This window comes from Furipterus horrens, unplaced genomic scaffold (assembly GCF_987537825.1).
Source record: "Furipterus horrens unplaced genomic scaffold, mFurHor1.1.pri manual_scaffold_15, whole genome shotgun sequence".
Classification (NCBI taxonomy): Eukaryota; Metazoa; Chordata; class Mammalia; order Chiroptera; family Furipteridae; genus Furipterus; species Furipterus horrens.
The window spans coordinates 6,626,302-6,643,720 of NW_028327185.1; the positions used below are offsets into that span (position 1 = coordinate 6,626,302).

At 43.1% G+C, this 17,419-nt stretch overlaps 2 protein-coding genes across 5 annotated transcripts in view; one reads left to right on the top strand and one right to left on the bottom strand.

Annotated features, from left to right (window-relative positions):
- GPATCH2 (G-patch domain containing 2) overlaps positions 1-15,420 on the bottom strand; it is a 104,133-nt gene extending 88,713 nt beyond the window's left edge. For all 4 annotated transcript variants that reach the window (XM_090263420.1, XM_090263421.1, XM_090263422.1 and 1 more), the window contains exons 1-3: positions 15,244-15,420; positions 6,377-7,093; positions 1,377-1,438 (exon numbers count right to left, since the gene is read on the bottom strand). In XM_090263420.1, the coding sequence (XP_090119546.1) occupies positions 1,377-1,438; positions 6,377-7,093; positions 15,244-15,299 (835 nt within the window). In that variant the 5' untranslated portion in view covers positions 15,300-15,420. The remainder of the gene's footprint in view (positions 1-1,376; positions 1,439-6,376; positions 7,094-15,243) is intronic.
- A 276-nt stretch (positions 15,421-15,696) lies between these two features.
- The window catches only part of SPATA17 (spermatogenesis associated 17), an 83,075-nt gene continuing 81,352 nt past the window's right edge, over positions 15,697-17,419 (top strand). The window contains exon 1 of the mRNA XM_090263366.1: positions 15,697-15,764. Within this exon, the coding sequence (XP_090119492.1) occupies positions 15,697-15,764 (68 nt within the window). The remainder of the gene's footprint in view (positions 15,765-17,419) is intronic.

The following is a 17,419-nucleotide window of genomic DNA, read 5'->3' on the forward strand; positions in this document are numbered from 1 at the left end:
TTCAGATAAGGTATAAGCATAGGAAAAGAAAGGAAGTCCCTGGAAACTGACTAGCCTAGATCTTAAGTCCAATTAAGACAGCATTGTTATAGAAAAATAATGTTATTTTAGTTTTGATGTGCTACATAACTTTATTCTTAATAGGGAAACCAATGAGCTAAAGATTAAGAACTTGGGCTCTTAAGTTAGACAGACCAATTAGAATTCTGGTGTTTTCTAACATTGGGATGTTACTTCAATTCTATCTAGTGTTTTCTAACATTGGGATGTTACTTCAATTCTATTAGCTTAGGTTTCACCATCTTAAAGAAAAAAGAAATCTCATAGGGATGTGTTAAGAATTAAATAAGAACTTAAAGTAATTTAATGTAAAAAAAAAAGCACTTAGCAATGTGAAATATAATAAACTCGCAATAAATGTTAGCATATCATTCTGAGGTACTCAATGTTTTCCAGAGATCAATAGGCTTAACAAATTTTTTTTAAATTTTTTTTAAAATTTATAACTTTGGGGAGACATGTATTTTAACAAGAATTTAGGTATATCTTAGACCTAAGGTTCTACCACATTTCAGCAAAGTCTCAAGCTTAAAAAGTCTATGGCCTTTAAAAAAAGTCACACCCTATTTATCCAGGACAGATGGTTCATAAGTAAGCCACACATGATCATTTAATAATAATTGAAAACAATTTTGTTGTTTCCCTTGGAATTTACTAATTCCGTCTAAAGGTTCTTCAGAAATGAAGTTAACATTTGTGATTATTTGCATGCAGGCCTGCCGTCCCCATATTAGGTTTTCATATTTTCTTCCAGAACAGGTAGTCTCAAATAATGCCATGCTCAAGTACAAAAAAACTTCACAAATTCCAAAGATTAAAAAATACCTACGTTGCAAAACATTACTGTTTAAATCGTTTACAACATAGAACTTGGGAAAACTGTCTAATCACAAACTGGATAGGATGGCTAAATGTCACAACTAAAGGAAAAGGACAAATGCCTTGCAAATCCACCTTATAAATGCTTAAACAGAATTAAATACATTTGAAATCAGGTGGAGACAGAGAACCAGCGTCTTGGGAACTTGCTAGAAGAATCAAAACAGAGAAGACTGAGGCATGCAAAGCTTTCTCAAGGAAGATAATCCTTCCTGAACATCATTAGCTCCACAGGCTGGCTTCTGGAGATAAATCAATTACTTCAGGTCAGGAAGGCAGGATGCTTCCCTAGCACATCAGAGAACTAAACCCCAGTCCACTAAGGAGCGTGTGTGAGGGAAATGGATTGCAGTCGTCAACACAGGGAATAATTAGTAATAAGCGCAATGTTACAATGAAGACATTTTTCCAAAGAGAAAAAAATGACATGTCAGTACCTTGCCTTCCCTCGTCATTGGTAAACAACCCAGCATCAGTGCTGCTGAGACTGCTGGAATCGCTGCAGTGAGGGGAGAGAAGAAGAAAAAAAAAAGATCAGAAGAACAATTGATCTCTCGGTCGTAAAATTGTAAAGCGACATGGCAGCTCTGGGATGGAACTTAAGCCTGACAGAGATCTGAAAGAAAACGAGATGATTTATTTTAATCCAACGGTGAGGATCCCGGTTCCATTCACTACAGAGCGTATTACTTTTGGCACAGAAAACCACAGGAATCTAACGGGACCCTGACTGTAAGCCAGATGTGACTGCAACAAGGTGCCGACATAATGGATGCATTTTATGATCCGCTTTCATCACACGCTCACCGCGCCTGCCTCGTGCCAGGCCAGTCGGCTTGAGCTGGGAGCACCGCTGCTCGAGAAGACGGGAGCGTCTCCGTCAAGAGCAGCCTAAGACTTCCTTCAGCGCGCGATATACGAGGGCCTGGGACGAAACTGCCCTTCAGGAGCACGTTTGCAAATATCCTGGGAGAGGCGTCGCCGAAGAAGTCACAACAACTCTATTACTTGGCAAGGGAGAAAAAAGTTGACAATGGTAGCAGCCCGTTGAATCCAAAGTTAAGGTCCCTCGGAGCAAAAACTGAGCAAGAAAAAGAATATTACCAACATGAAGGAGGGGCGTGCAAACATAACAGGTTCTCATTACTTCTACTGAGGATCGACATAGGAAACAGAGTCAAAACTAACCTACAAATTATAACCAGCAGAAGATATTCCAGACGATATGAGGAAGCTGTCCCTATCCGTCCTAATAGAAGCAGTCCTTGTTCCAACGGAAGCAGTGATTTCGTGATAATATAGTTTAAAAAACCACAAGAACAAGAGGTTTGGCCTGTAAAAAAAAAAAAAACTGGTGCTCTTTAAAATGTCTCACGTACTCTCCTTTTACTAAAATTCTTAATTTACCAATCAGAAAACTGCCCCGGCTGATATTTTATATCATAACACGTTTCCCATTAACATGTAGAAAGCTGTAACCTACCTTACTTCCTAAAAAGCACCCCAATCTGTTTTAAATATTTAATTTGCGAGTTTAGGATTAAAATTAGAGATGACATCTAAATCCATATACATTTTCTGAATATAAAATATTGCAGTTTTTGTTTGATTTTTTTTAATAAAAATTAATATAAGCAAAATCTATAGGAATTTAAGGGACACATTTCCCAAGGAACTCTGAAGTAGTTAGAACCTTTTCTTAAATTTAAGAGAACGTATGAAGCCCCCTATCGTACACAAGTATTAACAAAAGAAAATACTTTCTAAGAGCATCAAAATCATATTTTCTTATTTACAAACAGTTCATACACACTCTTCTCTACATAGTGACATTAGAATATTTATTAAAAACACTTCAGAAGCTTTATCTTTTTGCTTCTCAGCTGTCCAAACTACTCATGATTTTTTTCCTTGTCTCTCTGCCCCAACCAACAAAACTCGAATTCAAAGGAAGGGCCTTAGTATACAAACTTGGGGTCACAATTCTTTTTCTAAAACCCTTGAATCAAAATTTATTTAAAATTCAGAACTCTTCTAATTTTAGAAAGGTACGTACTAAAATGCCTAAGATGGGTCTAAGGTAGCGCTCTATAATCAAAGACGTTAATATAATTTTTCAATTAAATGAGTGAATATCCACATTAAATGTAGGTCAAATCAGGTCTGGCCACAAATAAATTAGTTTTTCACGGCTTTCAGAATTCAGATTTGCAGATAAAGGATTGTGACTCTCTGCACTATTTACTTATTTATTTATTTTTGGTAAATGGTCTTCTAATCTTTCTGAGTTCAGATTTACCCCCTCTAATATATTCTACATAACAACCAGGTTTATCTTTTCAAAATGTAAGTTGTTGACTAAAAATACTATGATATGCTGAATAGGATCTTGGAACAGAAAAAGGATATTAAATAAAAACAACGGGAATGCTAATCAAGTATTGACTTGCTGTAATCATGTGTCAACATGGGCTCATGAATTCCGACAGATGAGCCAGAGTAAGGTCCGATATGAATAACAGGGAAGACTGGGTGTGGGGAGTATGGGAACAGGCACTCCACGGTATCCGCAACTTTCTTGTAAAGCTGAATGGTGTTCTGTTAAAAATCTAAAATTCCTTTCCCACTCTTGCTGGGTTCAATATAGATTTCAAGGCTGGCTGTGGGTGGGTCCCCACCTAAATTCTTTCCCTCCTAATCTCTGGTCCTTTTGTTTGTCTTTTTTCTCCCGGTGGCATCCCATTCTCCTCTGTGACCTCTGTGTGCCTTGCGCGCTCTTCTTAACGATACCGGGAAAGCAGACTCCCCTAAGATCAGCTCTTCGTCCTCAAGGATCCTTGTCCTAATGCGAGATATTTTTCCATGGGTTTTAAATGGCACGGTTTCCTATTTACATCCCAGCTCGTAACATGTAGCTAGATGCCCCAACCACCATGTCGCTGTCATGTGCTCAGTCAGTCAGAACAAAAACTTAGACGGAAGGGACACTTTCCATTTTCAGTGTCTGATGGCCATCATGGCCTGTCCACAAGGATGCCTCTTCTCACAGTTTCAGTATGACTTGTACAACACAGTGATCACAGATGTTCCATGAAGGCCTGTTGAATTAGTGTGTGGACCCTAATCCCAACCTCCTGCCCCCCCAGTCTGTTCGTTTGCTACATTTTCTCTTCTTGAAACCTGGCCGTCACCCGAGGGTCCACTTTCTCCTTCCGCCTCCCGGCCCGCCTTCCATCCGCTCCAGCTCTCACAGTCCCTAGCTCACCTCCGACTGAGATCAGCTGAAAACTGAGCAGAACACTGTCCTCAGGACCACATTTGTGAGCTTGGTAACATGTTCATCTAATTGATAACATGCCAATCCAATGGCGTTTCTTCACTGACTTCCCATTACTCCTGGGATGAAACGCAGGAGGCCTTAAAGTCTTGCCACTGCCTGGTCTCAGCCTCCCCTTTCTATTCCGTGTAGTTTCCCAAACACTCGCCTCTCAGCCCACGCCTTAGCACGGCCTCCCCTCTGCCCAGGAGTGCCACTTCCATCCCTCCCGCATCGCCCAGGCTCAGTGCGGCGTTGGCTGGCAGCGCCTGTCGGGGGCTTTCCTCGTGGTCCCTTCCTCTGAGCACGCTGCAGGCTCCTTTCCCGGCAGCTGCTCCAGAGGACGAGGCTGCGAGGACAGCGCTGTCCTACCCTTAGCCTTGGTACCATGTGAAGGGTCAGCCGTCACTCAAGGTCTCTCCAATCAAACACACAGAGTGAAGGAGTTCAATTCTTATTTCTACATCAGCTACAAGGAAAGATATAGCCTTTAACAGTACGAAAGCTTTGGACATAGTCTCAAAAAACTTGGATAAATACCTTAAATATTTAGCTGTCTCCCCATAGAAGGAATGTGCACCTAACTTAAGTAACAAGAAGAAAAGTTACATAGGTTAAGTGTTAAAGTGAGAAAAGGAATTGTTTTAATGTATTCAAGAGGGAAAACATCCTCTATGAAAATTTGCACCTGGACTGTGGATGGCTGGGTAGACTGATCATATCTTAGGTATTCAAAGACTTTTTACAATGAAGAGAAATACCGAGTTTCATCTCATTTCTCTTCCAGGGTAGAAGTCTGTCAGTAAAAGGCAAATATCAATAAAAGGAGGGGCCTGGGCAATCGATCCAGAAAGCAGGTGATCTATGAATAACCCAGAACTGAGTCTTTATCTCCACTGCCGCACACCCTCCCTCCCCGCAGGTGAGCAGGCTGCGTGTTCCCCGTCACAGTGGCCTCACGCTAGCACACCAAGCATACACATAATTCTCATTCAGGTATAAAGACGACAACTTCCTTGAAAGAAAAGCAGGACTGTAAACTTTTCAAAGCCTCGCTAAAACATCTGTTATGTAATTTTTACTTCTTTAGAGAAACTGCATAAATAGTAAACCGTCTCTATTGAAAGATCCATTCCATAAAATTTTACTAGGTCCTACTCATATCTGCAATCATAAGCATATTTACAAGAAAAACCAAAAATGTATCCATACTTTATATATACATGTTTATATGTGTATATATATTTGATATATGTAAATAGATGTGTATATATTCCATAGACCACAATGCACATGATTAAAATGTCAGTCCTACAAATAAAGATCAAATGCTCCTTCCCAGGCCACTTTTAAGGCATGTTTCTTCTGTATCACAGTTCTGCATTTGGTTTTAAGGACACACCTAAAAGAATGAACAGTGTCAATACTTTCTTATTTCCTGCCAGTAGCATTCATTAGTTTCGTGTAAACGAAAAATGATCAGTTACCTTTTGACGCTGTGAAAATAGTACCGATTCCTGTTGCGGTACACCTGCCTTCCGGAAGGGGTAGAGCAGACTACCCCTGCTGAAGGACCGTTGCCTTCCTCCTCTGTCTAATGACAAGATCAGGCGTTCTAGCCTCTAAATTGGGTCTTACAATTCATAAGTGATCAGAATTCCTAGCCAGCTAGAGAATGGAAATAGGAATCCGCACATGCGGAAGTGGTACCAGCTTTCGATTCCCAGTCATCAAAATAAACTGATAAATTGTGAAACTTAGGACCAAATACTAAAACTTTATAATTAAACAAATAACTATAAACCCAACTCTAAGACTTACAGATGTGTTATTATTCAAATGCACATCCTTTCTCAATGAAAATCTATTTCTTTTTCTCTTTGTAGCTGAAAATTAAGTCATTATTACATAATCAAAAGACTCTGTGGAAATCAAATAAGCAATTTTCCCTTGTGCTAAACATAAATCATAAGGAAATATGACCACAGTTAAACAGTAATATCACTACCAATATTATAATTCATAATTATTTCAAAACACATTAATTAAAATACAAAACACATTCAAGCCCAAAACTAGACACTCATCTTTACGTTTACTAAAAGGAAATGGGAAAGTCACCTCTCACTCATGAGCTCGTCGGGGACCTTTGGCTCTTCGTACTCCATTTTGTCCTTACTGGTCTGGCTCATCTCCTCGCTTTCTAAAACGACTCCTTCATCCTGGGTTTTGGGTCCTTGCCTCAAGACTCGGAGCTTCCTCTTCTTGACCTTGCCCTTGGTGAACTCCTGGTATTGGCAGGCTCTGTCATTGTTCATGTCCTGGTCCCTGCAGCCGTCGGGGGGCTGGGTCATGGTGCGCTTGCTGCAGACGTCGTGGGGCGGGTCCACCGCCATGCGCTTGACCTTCCTCCGGCGGCGCAGGGTGCGGTTGCCCAGACTGTCCACCGCGAAGTCCGCCTCGTGCCACAGCGGCCTCTTGCCTCGCGCGCTGGTGCTCAGGTTGGACGACGGCCTGCGCTTGGCCACGAGCATCTGGTCGTCCGAGTCACTGTGGTCCTTTTTGCTGCCGTTGTGGGTCTCTCGGTAGTCCTTGCTGGGCTCCTCCAGGCTCGAGTCGGAGCCTTCGCTGAGGCCGTGGCCCGCCTCCCACGGGTGGTGCGCGTTGTGGGACCGCCGCTTCCTCCCTCTCCTCTTCCTGGCCTGGCGCTTCAGCGCGCAGGACAGGCTCCGCGCGTGGTCGCCCGTCTCGGCGAAGCCGCCCCGAGCTTGCTCCGAGCTCTCCTCCAGCGCTGAGACGAGGTCATGAACCAGCTCCTCCATGGTCCGACTGAAATGCCTACGTTTTGGAAAGAAAAATATTTAAAGAAAATAGCATGAACCCTATCAACCTCGCTTATCACAGCAGACAAGTTATTCTAAGCTAAAATGAATCATTATTACAAAGAAATGTTTAAAAGCTATTTAATTTTCCTATCCAAGATACTGGAGTTTCAAATATTCCGACTCGTGATAAGCTCCTTTTTCTTATATAAGTTCATGTATTAAACATAGGAGTTACGTCAGGATAGAGGGAGCACCGTATCAGCAATGGAAGGTCTCAGTCATTTTATATTTTTACTGTGTAACTGGAAAAATTATTTCTGCCTGCAACACTGTTCTTGGGTCTACCATGGTCTTCTCCGTAGATGAGACAGAGAGAGAACTTGCCCGATCCCCACCCATTTCTAAGAAGGCAGCGTACAACTCACCACGGGCCCCACCCATCATGCCATGACATGCCAGGCAGACAGGGTCCGACGGGCCCTTTCAGGATTTGTAATGTGTGGGAAAGAGTTTAATCGAACACAAGGCATCTATGTACACCACACTCATCTCACAAGCCAGTGACACAGGAGCCGTGTTCAAGTTCAAACCCGGAGGCTCACTGTTCTAAAATGGCCCGTCATCTCTCTATCTGAAGCAGTTTCTTGGCTTTGTTGATTGTTTGTTTTCATTGAATTTATTAGGGTGACATTGGTTAATAAAATAGGTTTCAGGTATACAGTTCTATAATATAATATCAGTACACTGTGCTGTGTGTTCACCACCCCTCTTGACCTTTTTAAAATAAAAAGAAACAGAAACCATTGAACTATAAAAAGTATCCGCTGGTCAGTCAGCAAGGATAAACATCAGTATCCTTCAGTAACTTTTATAGATTATACCGCTCGCTCCGTCCTGAACCCAACTCTCAAAGATTCGAAATCAGTTGATGTGCTAGAGGGCCCAGGATTCTTATTTTATGTTTTAAATGTTACAGGTGATTCAAATGTGTACCTTTCCGTGAAGATCATGACAGTCATCCCTCAAACTGAGTTCTAGAAGCACTTAGGGATCAAAATATTATAATTATAGAGGATTATATAATTTCTAGAGTCTATGGCAGGGGTACACACACTTTCTAAAAAGGGCCAATGAGAAAGCCTTTCAGGCCCTGCAGGTCACTGGGTCTCGAGCAATACTCAACGTTCACCATCATCAGGGCGGAAACGCCTTAGGCAGTACATAAATGAATAGGTATGGCTGTGTTCTAATTAAATTTTATTTACAAAACCAAATGATGGGAAGCCTTAGTTTGCTGACTCCTGCTTTAAACACATTCTCTCTCGTCTGTAATTTCAGACATTTCCAAGTTCCCTACTACAACCCTCAACTTTGTGATTCAGCTGGATTTACTGCTTTTAAGGTAATGCACCTGTAATGGCTTCCAACCCTTGAGAATTTAGTATACGCCGGGCCCCTGTCTAAGTGTTTCATATGCACTACCTGCTTTCTTTCTCACGTGATAACCCTGTGTGGTGGGAGAGGAGGTACCCAGGGACCGAGACTGAGGGCAGCTTGCCCAAAGAGGCATATCTAGGAAGTGGTAGGAACAGATTCCAACTCCTGATCTGGGTCCAGAGCCCGAGTGCTCACCCAACGATAGGCAGAAATGAGATGCACGATTCCGGTGTCCAGTTAGCCTTTTTGTTTACAGTGGATTTAGCTGCAGGGGGTGGATTTTAATTGTTGAGACAGACTGGAAATATGTGTCAGTAAAGCCAAATGACTCACACTTGGGCATTTTATTCCTTTGAACAAAAAAAAAAAAAAAAAAAAAAAAAATGCTGGGAGACCTGCATGAACAGAAGCACGGGGCAGTGTGGGCGGCAAAAGGGGGTCAAGGTCAAGGAGCGGATGCTGCTGTGGTCACAGTGTACACTGAGCCATCAGGATCAAGATGCTGTCTTTGCCAGATCTGTCTCCTTTGACATTTGAAATAAAGAGCCTACAGGGACACATATTTTTTAAAAAACAATATTGTGATTCCAATATATATATTTTAAATGGACTCTGGAGGGCCGTTGACATTTCTTTTTTCCTTGAAAAGGGGTCTATGTATTACTCAGGTTCAGAACAGTGCAATGACGGGCCAAATGGGTCTTGCCTTCATTACCTCTGTGGTGGTCATTACCCTCTTGCTTTCCCTCTGTTACATTAAGTATTTTGTTCTTTTCCTTTCACACTACTTCTTCGGAAGAAATGTACTCTGAAAGACCTGCTGTCTTTGAATATAATATTGCACCTTTAAAAAATTTACTGCAAACCTCTTTAACACGTACTATAATAAGGATTCTTTATCCAAAAGAATATCCCCTGGTTCTGGAGAAACGAAAGGCATCACTGACCTCACAGAGATAGTCATTATCAAAGGCCATCCCATGATCAATAGCTCATTTATTTCCTTTGCCCTCACAGTTACACGGAAGACCACTGCACTCGACCACTTTATGCTACAGATATTTTCTCAAATTAGGCCTTTCCTATTGAAGGGGAAACCTGGGAATATATCTTTTCTATATGCTTATTAAACATCCACAGGTTAAATGTTTGTAAATAGTCATAGTCAGTAAATTACCACTTGGCTAATTTGTAAGTTTTCTAGTCACATTTATAAAACAGATCCTCTCTGTTTGAAATTCATTCCTCCTCATTGGGAAATGAAATCTTTGGGGAATAGTTTGTAATGGTTATGATGTCTAATATAACATTTCATGAATAGTTGTCTTAAAATGGTAGAGTAGAATACAATTATAGTCCCGCTATCTGTATAAAGTTGGATTCTGTAAAGGGAACTGAGTAGATAAGCATTTTGATTTTCTCAGGTGGCATTAGATTCTGCTGAGTAATTAAAATGTACACGCGACTTTGATGTGCCAGCTGCAGGTAAAAACTTGTGGTCAAAGGTCAGGTTTGTCTGCTTGTCCTCCTCTAGGCAGTACAAGACATCCCTAACATCAAATGTCAACACTTGGGCTAGTTTGGAAACTCCTTGACCTGCCTATTTAAACCATTAATTAGAAGTAAGCTTTCCTCTCCCTTAGAAAAGGGTAGCATCAGGGCGGGGGCACCTGTCATTCTGAACCGTGGAAATAATTAATTGTAACATTACATTGACATTAGGCAGTAAGGATGGAATAAAGTTCTCTGGGGAAGACGGGAGAGAACATGGGTGCTGCGCAGGACCTTGAGCAAATTGCTGACTTTCTAACTATTTATTCATTTTAAAGATGGGTATAAGTTCGACCTTGAAGGGATTCTTTTGAGGACGAGAGTGGGGCCTTAACGTGTGAGAGCAGTTATTTCAGCTGTCAGCAGAGATGGTGGTGAGAGGCTACCTATAAATGAGGGAAACTGGTCACTGAAATATCAGATCAGTTTGCTTTAAATGTATAAGCATATTATGAATGCTGAGGATATCATAATAAAATCAAAGACCTTCAGCCTCTCTGAGGTCTCGACCTACTCTGAGTGTTGGGGAGAGTGGGGACAGTAGATATTTGCAAAAATCCTGCATATAATTTCAAGAAATTCAGGGACTTCTTAAAGACTCCAAAGACCCTAAAGACCTTAAAAATAAAAACCCCAAGTTTAAAAAAAATGAATGCTTTGTATCTGACCTACTTCTATCTTAGTAATATGCAGAAATCAGAAAAAAACAGAAAGCAAGACATCCTTCCAAGTTAAGAGGCGCACAGAACCCTGCTTTTCCCACAGCGGACCCCGAAGCTCCAGCAACCTGCACCCCATGGAGGTGCTGCGGGCAGCCATGCCTGGGACCTGTTTGCCCACGGCCCACGCAGAAACCGCGGTTTCCTCCTCACCCTAGCGACCCGCTGACCAACAAACCACAAGGGGCGTGGGACGGAACAAAGTCTAGTTCTGCTTTCCAAATAGTGGTCTAACATGGCAAATGCACTGATGATGCAAATTGGAAGAACATACTTTTGATCTGTTGTTACTTCATTTAATAACTGGGAGTCATTCAGAACTTCTTTCCTTATACTCTAATTGCTTTCAAAACGTAACGCATTGAATTAAAAATGGCCATAATGAAATAATGTCAGTGTCAAAGAAAATTACTATCTAAAAGATAAATCATCACGATTCCTGTTAGCATGCATACATTAAGGAGCATCCAGGCAAACTTATTTTCTATATGTAGGAAATTAGTCTCATTCATTGCTTATTCATGGTAACTGCTTAATATGTATTGAATATATAATATATTCTGAAGTCCTAGACTAGCAATGAGAATGAAGACAACTGAATATTAATTAGAAGCACCCAGTACAATGCTTGACACATCACAGATGTTTAAAAAAAATCTGTTGGATAAACAAATTAATGAATGACTAAATAAGTGAACAAAAAGCCAAGGAAAAATAGGACTAAAAATTTAGACAATTCAGACTTCAAAATTTCTAACATACTGACAAGTTATAAACTCTAAGTTTTTAGTTAAGTGAATGTGCCAGTTAAGGGCATATTATTGAAGATGGTTTAAAAGTTCCCAGCTTGCCATAAATAAGGATGCTAAAAAGCTATAACAGGGTTAATGAGTTCTACGTCCAAAATCATACTGGCCATTGCTTCTGATTCCTTATTGCTGAAACAGAAACTCGTCTCAGACAACCGTGACAATATGAATCTAAGTTCAAGATGACAACAAAAAAAGAGGCATTATTTAAAAATGTACATTTTCCAGACCCAAAAAAAAGAAAAATCAGAAAACCAAATAGGAATGAAACTATTGGAACAAAGGTCCAGAATCAAGTTTATTTTTAATTTCTTAAACAAAACCACATAAAGGTAAATAAATAGTATAGATCAATATGTTAATAATAATTCAATACTTCCATTATTTTAATTTTTAAAATGTTTAGTTCAATCTTTAAAAATACTTTGCCCAAAACGCCAGAAATTGACTTTAAACATAAATTATTAATAATGTAGAAATAAAGAAAAGTGTATCTAAATACTAAATGTTACTTGTCCGCCAAATAAATCAAACTTTAAAAGTTTAACATTAGATGTACCAAGTTAGATAAATTTTGGATGGATCCTAATTTCAAAAATTTATGTGTGTGATGCATCAGGAAGTGACAGACACTCTCTGTATTATGATTTTTTTTTATAAAAACAATGTGAATCACTTATAAGATTAACTTGAACAAAACATATATTCACTTCCTGACACAGAGAAATCATAGGATCTTTATTATTTAATTGTATAAAACTTTTTTTCCTTTGGTTTCTTTACTGTAAAACAGTCTCAGTTCTACGTTGCAAAATGTAAGAAAGAGGTAAAACATTTTCATTTCCCCAATTGCTGCCTGGACATTAGAGATGACAGTTAAAATATATCAGGAATTCCAAGTTAGTTAACAGATCCAGGCATATACTTTGCAGTTCACATATTCCTTAAGGTATTATATATTATTCAGACATCATAGGCAGAATACAAGGATGGGTAAGAATTTCTGTAAAACTAACTGGAATCGTACTGCTAATATGACTCTAGGCAAGTTACTTAAACTATATCTGCCCCTCTCATCATCTCTACAAAGCGGGCAAAAAAAAAAAAAAAAAAAAAAAAAAAAACCTACCTCAATAGGGTTTACATAAGAAAAGATAGTGTGTATATAAAACCTGCCACTAAGTAACAACTTGGCAGTACCTTGTTACTTAGTAGCTTCCCCAGGGGCACTGAGATTTTCCCACGGGGTGAAATATACACGCGTCATGTAGTGTTGTAAATGTCCCATCGCTGAATGGAGAAACTCCTGTAAGGAATGCTGAATGACAGGATGGTTGTGGAGATAACTCGGAGATAAGGGTTGCGGTCATCTGGAACGCATTCCCGACCAAATCAGGCATGATTTTAAGACTTTCACTCAAAAAACTCTCCCTGGCTGGTTTGGCTCAGTGGATTGAGCATCGGCCTGCGAGCTAAGTGTCGCTGGTTCGATCTTCCAGTCAGGGCACATCAGAGAAGGAAAACTCTTGACTCCAAAAAACCTCCGCTGCCTTGCGGCATACCTCTTCAGGGAAAAGGCTAAGGGAGTAAACCCCGACAGAAAATCCGGAGCCGGAGTCCCTAAGGCGGTTTGACATTGTAGTCAACACCGGCAACTCCTGCGGCGCACCTGAAGCCAAGCTGTATTGACTCGTCTTTCCCTTGGACCCTTCAGCTGCGAAGAGAGGGGGGGTCTGCTGCATGGGCAACAGCAGACCCTCCATATCACCCTGCCCAGGCTCCGTAGCTTCAGCTTCACTGGAGAGGACACTCCAGCGTCATCGCAAGATGTCGATTCAACACGGGAGGAGACAGATACCGTGTCACTCCCGAGTCGGACTGCACAGCCATTCTCGGCGGTGCAGATAGACTCTTAAGAAGCTACACCATCGTCTCTCGAGACGGACGGCTGCCGACGACTCAAAAAACACGGATTTAGCCCTGGCTGGATGGCGCAGTTGGTCAGAGCTAGATCCTGATACACTGAGGCTCTCTCTCTCTCTCTCTCTCTCTCTCTCTTTCTAAAAGTCAATTTAAAAAAAATTGTTTTAGTGCTAGACACTATTTTATAGTCGGGTGTCAAAACGGTGTGAGTCGTACGCTGCCAGGTGAAAACACAGTAGGCTCTTTAAAAGAGAACTATATCAGAAAGATGATTTAAGTGGGAGGGAGAGGAAGGAGTTGAGTCATATTTTTTTTTTGTAAATTAAATAGTCTCCTCTCCTACAGATCAGTATTCACACAACAAGAACGCACCAATCTACATTGCATGCCTTGCCTCCCTCCCTTAACAAGATATTGAGGGTGAAACATTAAGAAAGGGACCCTGGAGAGGGAACTCCGGGGTGGGGGGACAAAAATGTTGTACATCTCGTTTGGTATGGTGGTTATGCGATATACCCACTGCCAAAACACAAGATACTAAACTCTTAAGAGGTGTATGTTTTATTCTATACTAATCACGTCACCATTTTTTAAAAAAGGTGCTCCCTGCTTTTCTGAACAGAAAAATGTGAGAATTTATTCATTTTTATTTTTATATTTTTTAAAAAATAAATGGTTATATTTCAATACACAATTTTTTAGAAGCATAACCAATCTATAATCATTAAAAAATGAACTACAGAATGACTTTTATCACTTTCAAAACATGTTAGACAAGATGTTCTTCTAACTCTTCAGAGACAGGGGATGAGAAATAAATTCTTGGAGATCACAAACTACTAGAATCCCCCTGTCCTCATTTGCTATGGAATTAGGAATGGACTTTTTTTTTTAAGGCACATTTCACCCGGTGTTCAACCTTTATGTTTGCGAATTGTCAGTTTCTGCTTGTTGGTCTCATGGCTTGTGTTGCCCGTGCTTGGAGGAAAAGAGATGGGGAGGAAATAGGACAGGCATCGGCGTTTTACACTAGAAATCCAGCACCCAGCTCCCGGCTCTAGGACTGAAATATGCATGGCCATCCTGGACAAGCCACTTAAGTATTCTGTGCCTGTGATAGTCTTCCAGCGCAGGGCCGTCCTAAGGATAGAGTGAAAGCACTTGGAAAAGTCAAAGCAATATATCATCCTAAAGTGACAGTGGTGGATACGCTAGGAGCCACACCCCAGCATTAATCCTGGCATTTCCGTGTCCTTTGAACTAGAAGGAAACGTCCAAGGGGCTTACACAGCAGGTTACGCCCCATCTAAGAGAGAAAGAAGGAAAAGTGGCGTGGGGTGCGGCGTGCCGAACTCCCTGAACCCTAGAGCCCTGGGATGTGATCTGGCCAGACATCTGGCCGATTTTAAAGGGGAAGCGCGGGGCTAAGGCCTGGATTCAGGCGCCTTCTTCCTGTTCCCAACCTTGTCAACCGTCACGTGGACCTAAACTGCCCCGGGAGCACAGAGAGCTCTGCCCCCGGGACCCCGCCGCGGGTGAGTCCAGCGATCGCTGTTTCCCTCCGCAGATCGCGGGCTCCCACCTCGAAGCGACCCCCACTCCGATCGCGGGCACCCCCGGCGCGGTCGGCCGCCACCTCTCCCTCCCGCAGCCCGGCCAGGTGCGGCGGCCCCCGGGCCAGCACCCCGGTCCGGCTCGCCCGTCCCCGGGGTCGCCAGCCTCACCAGCTGTTCCCGGCGGCGGGAGCTCCGATCGGTTGGCGCCCGGCGGCCCCGAACATTAACGACACCCGGGAGCCCGGCCTGGAGGCTCAGGCCCGAGCACAGACTCCAGCGACCACGACCACGACCACGGCACCAGCGACCCGCCCGGAGCTGGGCAGCATTTTGAGCGGCGCTTCCGGAAGCGGACGGAGGCGGAAGCGGATGGGGGCGCGACCACCGTCCCCGTCCCCCCACCGCCGCGTGCCCCGCCTGTAGCCCCCCGTTTTTAGGCGCAGAGGCAAGTTAACAACCCTTGTTTCCACTGAAGTACTTATTAATTTTCCTAATACTTTATGAGCTGAAACAGGGCGAGAAGGCGTGGCGGGAACGAAAAGTGCCCCCCGCGGCACCCGCCGTATGGTTCGGCCCGGTTGCCCTGGAGACCGACAGCAACAGCAGAGCCCGGCCGGCGCGATGGCCACGCTGGCGCGGCTGCAGGCGCGCTCGGCGACCTTAGGGCATCAGTACTACTTTCGGAACAGGTAGGTCCCCAGCGCTGCAGCCGCGCCCAGGGCTGGCTCCACTCCGGGCGTCTCCTGGGAACGGGTTTCCTGATCGAGGGTCTCCGAAGCCCCCGTGCGTCTGCGGCTGCGAGCAGAAGCGCGAGTTCAGAAGTAGCGCTGCCCACCGGCCAGGGCGGTTTACCTGGGGGGGGCGGGGGGGGGGGGACACACGTGGCCTGCGAGGATGCCAGTAAAAGCCCCGCGCTGCTAAGATTGTGCGAGGAAGGGTTTGTCTTTGGCATCATCACTCCACAACTGGATGAAAGAAGGTTTAGGAGCCTGCTTGGGGTCACCAGGGCCCCCCCCAGCTGGACGAGCTAGTGTGTCCCCACCCACCTGGGAATCTGCCCTTCCATTCTATCACAAGCATCACTGAAGTGTCACTCGTTTGTGTCCCTGAATCGACAGTATCTAAACTATTCGGGATCATAAGCATCACTATATTAGTTATTAGAAGAGGGCTGAGGGAGGTACTAGCATCCGTGACTCTCTCCCTACACCCGAATTTCTCTCAGGAGGAGGTTCGTTTTCACAGCGGGCTTCGGGAAGCAGAGCCCCAGGAGTTGTTCCAGCTCAGAAGGAATTCGGAACGGTGACGTGGCTGGTGGCAGACGTGGTGACGTGGCAGGTCAAGGGCACATAAGCCAACAGGACAGCACCTTACTGAGCTGTTCTTGTTCCAACTTTCATGTCTCCTCCTACGTTCTTGTCGCCAGCTCCCTGGAGCTGTACTGTAGCCCTTCGTCACAGTTCCGTTGTACATTCGGTCACGGGGTACTATCGTCCCCCTTAACCTACACGTGGGGAGTGTCGTTGTTCGCTCACCATTCTTTCACTCTCCCATGGCTGTGATAGTTCCTGAAACGTAATGGCTGCACAGTAATTATTTCTCTAATAATCGAATCTTTCAGTCACTCCTGGGTCCTGGTTCAAGTAAACAAACTAAAAATAACTCAAGATAAAAATTATTTATCTATACACTATAATTATTTTGTGTTCCTTTATTTAATGACTTCAAGAGTCATTCAGCTGAGGAAAATGAGATTTAGAAAGTGTACATTGTGTGCCAAGCACGGCCCTCATGAAGTTTGATCCACCTGAGTCCAAAGCTCATGTTTGGGGTAGAGGGACTTCAACTCACCAAGTCTCTGCGTGGAAGTAAGTTTAGTGGCTCCTGTGCTGCCTCATGCTGGAATCCATTATGGCCATAAACGTAGTCAGTTTGTCTCTGACTCCAGTATAAGCAACAGCTCCTGATGGCCTGCTTGGTCTGGTTAGACAAGCCATCTGATTGGACAGCCATCTCAGTTTTACTCACCTAAGTAAGTGCCAGCTGAGTGGATAGATGAGTCCCATCCTCTGGTTCTAATTAACTGCCCATTTTTCTATTCCTCGTGGTACTCAGCTCTGACTAGCAAAACTTAGCAAGGCTTCTGTCAAACACACAAGGATGATTTTTGTCTGTGCACTGTGTTCTTTGTGATGCATAGGCATTTTTTCAAGCAGTTAATTTGAAGCCATATATGCATCCTCCTCACCCAGGGTGGGGCTCTGCCTCCCGTTCTGAACCCTCACCTGCTCGCCAGTTTGGATGCCGTTCCCATCACGTAGGCTCTGGTTCCCTGTGCTGGTCG